This window comes from Crotalus tigris, unplaced genomic scaffold, assembly GCF_016545835.1.
Source record: "Crotalus tigris isolate CLP2741 ecotype Arizona unplaced genomic scaffold, ASM1654583v1 scf7180000024472.5447098, whole genome shotgun sequence".
NCBI classification, from domain to species: Eukaryota; Metazoa; Chordata; class Lepidosauria; order Squamata; family Viperidae; genus Crotalus; species Crotalus tigris.
In genome coordinates, this window is record NW_024100643.1 from 2976176 (window position 1) to 2983278 (window position 7103).

A 7103-nucleotide genomic window follows, 5' to 3' on the forward strand; every position below is an offset into this window, starting at 1 on the left:
ATATTTCCTTCACAGAAGTATTAGTATACAGTTGAAGGCAAAGATCTAACTGAAAAATACTGGAGAGAAGAATTTTAAAACATCAAAATAATGTTACAGAAAGTGTGAGTGAGTAAAAATATCTATTTCATGATTTTATTTTTACTTTAAGTTTAATTAAGAGTTGCTTTGCTTTTTCCTATTTGTCATTTATCTTTACATTTTGACCATTTAGCACCTTACCACAAATGAAAACAAAAGCAACTCTGTACTTCATAATCATAAAAAATAAAATGCAAAGTAGTTAAGATACCATTCCTCTTCTATTTCTGCAATTACTGGTCTAGGATGTGAAAGTACAAAACTGAAAAACTAAATTGAAATGATGCCTTGAATGTGTCTGAAATTTGTTACAAATGTTATGTTGCCTTTCTGGCTTAAATCATTCATTTGTATTATTTTTTATTAACTTTTACTTGCCACAGATAGATGTCTCCCTATGAAAAGGTTAAAGATACAAATTGAGATAAATCTAAGGAACTGAACATGCATTTTGTTGGTGTTATTATTAGTAGCAGTCGCAGCGTATCTTATTTGCTGTTCTTTTGTCTTTTGAAGAAGCTGATTGAAAAAAGGGAATCACATGACACAGTTTCTCTTCTTTTCTTAATCAAGGCTCTTGATGTCAACTCTTAAGCAGACCATCACAAGCTTTAACCCTCCATTCTGTTCCCAAAGTGGCCAAACTATTGACATTGGTAAGCTCATATGCCTGCCTTATGCAGGGAGAATAAAATAGCTTGTGATTTTAACATGATGTAATCAACAGAGAAGGTTGCTGGATTTTTGCAATAGGATTGAAAGGAATTTTTAAACATGCATATCAATAAATGGAAGAAAATAGTAGGAATTGGGAAGGAATTTTTGAAATCTGCTCTCTCAAAGCATAGGCGCCAGTTGGAAGACACAGGAACGCTTCCCTGTTCACACCAAATAAATGATATCTCTCACCCATGTAAAGCTGCTCAGTGTCACTTTGCACTGCGAGATGAACGGCATATAAATTTGATAAATAAAAAAAAAATACAGCCATTAATGGACAGAATATTTATAATATTGTTTTTAATTATTTTCCCCTTTCTACGCAGAGTAATCACAGAATACAAATCAAAAAGATTGGTAAACTATTAAAGTATTTGCTATCATATACATTGGTTTTACTCAGCACAATATTAATTTCAGATTCTCTAGTGACAGTAAAAATGAAGTGGTCCATTGCCAAACATGTAAAAATATACATCAACAAAAACAAAATAAAATAAAATGAGCAAGAAAAAAAACAGCACCAGTAATCAGACGTAGAGGCACAAACCTACGAAGAGGAAGACAGAAATTTTACAGAATTATGTACAACAATTTTGTCTTCTGCTAAGTTTTGTGTTCCCTTCATACATTTGGAGTTCACGAGTTTTCTAAGGAAAAGTGCTAACCACGTCCACATTTTTACTTCATAAACCATTTCTTTTAAATTACAAGAGGCTCAAAAAGAGAAGTTTTAAACAAGAAAATTTACAAATACTTGGACTATATTATACCAACATGAAAACAAAACAGTTACCTAGATTTGATTCTAAAGAGACATTTAATAGGTAGGTTTCTTTTTTGTTGTACAAAAACAAAATAAGAGAGAGAAATGTTAATATAGGTAGTTTTCCAAGTGTCAAGAAGCAGAAGAAAGAATCCTTTCAGTTTGCTTAGATGTTTGTTTCTTGTTTCAATGTACAAACTATTATGTTAATTTTTACATTTTCCTCTAAATTTGTGGAACAATGCAGTCAGACTGCTTTTCTTTCTTTCTTTCTTTCTTTCTTTCTTTCTTTCTTTCTTTCTTTTCAGTGCCATTCTCTCTCTTCCATTCCCACTTTCATCCCTTCTTTTTCTTTCACTCTTCTTCATCTTCTTCAGCCTCTGGTTTTTCCTGGCTATTTGAGCCTGGCCCTGCAGGTTTGTTTTCTTTTTTCCACTTCATCCTTCTGTTCTGGAACCAGATTTTGATCTGTCTTTCTGTAAGACATAGAGCATGGGCTATCTCAATGCGTCGCCTTCTGGTCAAGTAACGGTTGTAATGGAATTCCTTCTCCAATTCCAGGGTCTGGTACCTGGTATAGGTCTGGCGGCCTCTCTTTCTGTCAGTTCCTGGAAAATAAAGAATTTTACAAGATTATTTTGGTTTTGCACTTCTTTATGTGCCTCTGTGTTTTTTTTTAACATGTTGCATATTCACAATATACATATGTTTAAGACTGCTTACTTTTTTTTAATAAGACATATTTTTCCTTACATAAAAAAATCTGTATTTATTTTATACTTTGACACCATTAAAACAAATTAAAAGAAAAGTGTGATATTGCATGCTTTGAATGAATCTTTTTCAGCTTCTTTAGGCAGGAATTTATTATTCAGCTCTATAATTTCAAATAAATGTTGCAGTTATTAGGCGCACAACTTAAGCTTACTGATACTTTTTTGGAAGCATCAGGTTGAGTTTAGGGCAAGCATTGAGGATTGAATGAATTTAGGACAATTTATTGGTGATGCAAATTTTGTTCAAGGAGATTCAATGCATTACTTTTTTAAATGTCAAAATTCCTGTCCCTACCAATAAAGATCAGTAAAAATTTGTGTTGAGAAATGCAAACCGGAATGAAAAGTTCTATAAAAAGCTTGTTACTTATTTTCTCATAAGATGTTTGATAAGAGTTAAATCATGCAACAAGAATTGAGGTGGATGAAATTACAAGGAAGCTCTTCCCTGCAGAAATTTCCACATCTGGTAAACTTATTTAAGTCAGTGAAGGTTAATGTTAGGGTAACGTTACTTCCTTCCTTTTCCAGGTTGTGTTTTATTTTATTCTACCCCTTCCCCTGAGGGGGAAAAAATGGTATTTGGATTTTTTCATTAGGAATTTCGGAAGCTGCTGGGCTCAGTTAGGCGATATGGGAATTCCTCAAAGCAAGCGTCCTGTCTTTGACCACAACTATTTTACTCCGGCATCCAAAGAATCTGGATTCAAACCAGAAATCAATTCTTCTGTCATTTCTTGCTGGCCTCATACAACTAAGGAGGCTCCAGCTTTTGAGTAAACGGATTTTTATCACCGGTTCTTGCCAGAGTTAAAACAGCCCTACTTTACCTCTCCTAAATGTGTTGACCAACTTAGTATGTTTATTGTTTAGCAAAAAAGGGAGAAGGGATGTAAGTCTTTGGCTCTGTAAAAAGAGCAATAAAGCAGGATATAAAGAGGAAGAAAATAAGCTGTCTGTGGAATGTAAGTTGTAAACTCTGCTGAACGGAAGGCTGTAATGGCCAGTCTTGCTTTGGCAGTGGAATCTCCCAATTCCATGCAAAGCTCAAGGAAATGCAGGAGGTGGGGGGGGAGGGGGAGATAAGAGACAGAGGAAATAAACCCCAGTTTTCATTGCATTTGTTGGAATGGGGAAAGAAGCCATCAGACCCTCAATAAAGGGGGGGGGTCAGCCTTGCGCCCTGGTTGTGCTCCGTCCTTCAATATTGTCTTGTCTTCCAGCAGCAAAAAAAAAAAAAAATTTGCCCTGCTACCAGGAGCTGCTGCTATTGCTAGTTTTTATAAAGTGGGGAGGGAAAAAGAAGTCCTTCTTAACTGCCTCTCCTTCACCCCACAACACTAAAGCTGGGCTTTGAGGTGCAATCTCTAAATCGTGGTTTATGGATTACCTAATAAGAAAGAAAAGTTAATCTATTATGTTAGCCCCTGAAATTACTGAAGCTACTGTGTCTTCATGTTCACACACAACAAACACACAGCCTTTGTTTTCCCCTTACCCCCCCCCCCGCTTTGGTCTCCTTTCATGCTATTTGGATAGAGACCTAGGCTGAATTTTTGCCTCGGCCACCACTTTCCATTCCAGATGAACTTTACCAGGGCATCCCCCAATCAGGTGTCTCCACAAGCCTGGGATTACAGTGTATATTGTAGCTGACCATGATGGTAGGTGTAGTCAACACATCCAAAGGGCATGGGAGTGAGGAGAGCTGCACTGGAATATTACTAGAAAATTGGCAGATTTCAGAAGAGCCATGGGTGATAGAATTGCCCAAGAGGGAGCCCTTCCTATTCCTATAGACATCCATTTAGTTTTCTGCCTATTGATCTGTGGACAACCTTTCACACACCAGTTCTCTCATACTGAAATGACCACTTTCACTAACATTCCAGCTATAGAAGAATGTGGGAAACTGGCCCTTTTCAATATTCTCATTATCTCTACCTCAGTATTTGGAGGTCTAACAAAAGTCTAATCAATTTTCCTACATTAAATTACTGGGGGAGAGGGATCTCCCAATGGTTGATTCATGCCTTCCTCCACCTGTTAGTTCTCAAGAAATATAAGCTTGAAAAGGCAACATAAGAGACACCACCTTTTACAGACCTGTACTAGTTATTTCCCTTCAGATACAAGTGCATAGGATTGCAACTTAAATATATTTTCCTTTCACTTCAAGCTTGAAGTGTTCTTTCTGTGCTCCTTAGTAGTCTGCCTCTGTTGGTTTTAATACAATGTGCTTGTTCTACTGGGATCCTGTAACAGTAATTGGTATAATGGAGTTGATTTGTGGGAGTAAGAAAGGGAATCACCAATCCCACCAAGCATGGAAGAGAAATCTGGCTCTCAAGAGAAGCACAGAGCTATTACTGAATGTGATAATGGTGCTATAACGGGTTAAGGACAGTTGAGCTTAGAAAGCCCAGTGATGGAAGCTTCCTTTCTTCCCTCTGGATTTTGCAAGGTGCCTTAGAGTTTAACTTACATTGCTTTTCCTAACAGCAGAACAAAATCAGATAGACAGAGAAAAGTAGGCAGGTAAGACTGTTGGTACTTAATACAGACTACACACAATTGGGAAAAAGGATATTAGGTGTAATAAGCTCGACCTGTGCATCTGGCTTCACAAGTCTCTTACTCTTATGTGCATTTCTGTTCAAAAACATGCATATATTTTAATGTGGATAAGAAATGATCTGATTTCCAGAATCTGGTGGGTCTGAAGTGCATCTATAATTGCACATCCAGAGGAGAGGAAGGGCATAGGACATGGGGGAGGGGGTGTAGGATTCCTGTTCTAATGGAATGGACTTTTTGAAAACAAAACAAGCCCCACTGGGTTTGTCTCTCTTCCCCCCCCCCCTTTTAAAAACATTACTGTAAAATAGAACAGCTATACAATCACTAAGAATCAATCTCCAGTGCAGGATCTGAGAGAAACTTCTGAGTTTATGTGTTTGTAATCCCAAGGAAAGGTGAAGGGAAAGCTGACTTTATAATCTATCTCTTTTCTTTCCTTCCACCTCCCCTCTAATAGTACAGCGTGCTTTTCCCAAGACACCCTGTCATTGGCATACAGGAAGCCAAAAGCAGAAACAACAGAAGAAATAAATATTTAACCATTTGATTGTTTAAGGGTTACTTTTGTAGGGTAATCTCAGCGAGAGAAGGGGGAGGGGTGGGAGAGATTCCTTTGAAGGCAAACGTCATAAAAGGAGTTCAGCACCATCTTTTCCTCCCCCACCCTCAATATTACCTCTTCCCCCGGCTGATCCTGGTTTCTCCCCAAGGCTTTCCCGCCATCTCCACCACTCTCCCGAAGGATCTCACCTGTGCTTCTCATCCAAGGATATATTCGCAAGTTGCTTTCGTGCCGCAAGTCCGTCTCCCTCTGGTCGCTTTTGTTACAGTTGGGCTTGGACGCGTCTCCCGGACACATCATGGACAGGTTTTGCTCAAAGGGGGAACAGTGCATGTTGAAGGAGCTGGTGTCCAGACCGTAGCCGCTGGAATACATGCCGGGGGGCTGGGGGTGCATACCTCCCCCGCTAGGGTAGAGAGCAGGCATGGAAGCAGCGAAAGAGGCCGTGGAACTGGAGCCATAGCCGGTGCGCTGGGCATTGGAAGCGAATGCGCAAGAAGTTTGCTCGGGAAATACTCCGGAGGGGAAAACCGAATTTGCGGCCTGATATTTAGAAAATAAAGCATTCGCATAATACAATGAACTCATAATCTGGCCGGGTGATTTGTAGGCCGGGACGTTTTAGTGTCGGTTTTACGAGGTACCGTGATATATTACGGAATTAGACTCCAGATTTACACCAAAAAGGACCCCCTTTTTCCTCCCTTGGCCACGTGACTCTGATCCACGTGATCCGAATAGCACCAATCCATTCCGATCTTCCTCCCATCCCTCCAACTCTCCCTCCCCCCAACTGAAACTGTACTCCCCCCCCCTCCGTAATATGGAAAAGGGGGGAAACACTATGTATGGAACAGTGGCCGGAATTTATACAATACGTTGCATTATTGATGATAGGGTAGATACTGAATCTCCCAAGCTAGAAGCGGGAAGGAGCGAAAATCATGCGCGCGGAGTCAGTAAGCCTCCGTCTTTAATCAGTTCTCAAATGAAGCTAGTAGGAAAAAGATACAGGAGGGAGGCGGCGTGGCAAAGAAAATGAGAAAGATCTCCAGTGGGTAGTGGCGCCAAGCTAGGGCAAGGAGAAAAAAAGAAAGAAAAGAGAACTGCCGCGAAATCAAGAGTGAGAAGTGAGGTGAAGGAGAGAAATCGAGCCACTTGGTCCATCCAAGCAAGAAAGATAGCCGTAAGGTTAGCAGGAAATGTTTTATTTTCCCCTCATCGGTTTGATTTTATGTTTCTCTCTTTGAAGTTGCTCTTGACGGGATATATACATAAAGATATAATTTTCTCCTTTCTGCCCCTGTTCTCTCTCCTGCTAAGTACCCAGGAGAAAAACGCGGGATATTGAGAGTCAGAGAGCGAAGAGAGATGCCCGCCCTAACTCGCGTTCTCGGGGCGGGTTTTATAAGCCGACATTCCACTGGCATCTGCCGCCGCTCCCCATTCCCACCCCCCGCGACGATACAGTTTCTGACCCGCACCAACGTCGCCCATCCGAGCACTGGGAGACTTACTGTTTACTATTTCAGTTGCTACCTCCCCTACCCCTCCCCGCTCCAGTAGCTCCCCTTCTGAATGCCATTCAATTCTATATGTAATTTATTCCACTGCCACA

At 40.0% G+C, this 7103-nt stretch overlaps 1 protein-coding gene across 1 annotated transcript; it reads right to left on the reverse strand.

Annotated features, from left to right (window-relative positions):
• Positions 1-45: 45 nt before the first annotated feature.
• On the reverse strand, positions 46-6228 carry HOXB7 (homeobox B7). The gene is made up of 2 exons (XM_039333232.1): positions 5674-6228; positions 46-2175 (listed from the first exon to the last, which is right to left on the reverse strand). The coding sequence occupies exons 1-2, from the start codon at positions 6071-6073 to the stop codon at positions 1922-1924; spliced, it is 654 nt and encodes a 217-aa protein (XP_039189166.1). The 5' UTR covers positions 6074-6228; the 3' UTR covers positions 46-1921.
• Positions 6229-7103: the final 875 nt, after the last annotated feature.

Bases quoted from the DNA above. Each gene is read 5' to 3' on its own strand.
- HOXB7 (XM_039333232.1), bottom strand. From the start codon at position 6,073: ATGAGTTCATTGTATTATGCGAATGCTTTATTTTCTAAATATCAGGCC. The intron at 2,176-5,673 runs GTGAGATCCTTC...TTTATTTTCCAG, and splicing joins TCCTTGGATGAGAAGCACAG to GAACTGACAGAAAGAGAGGC.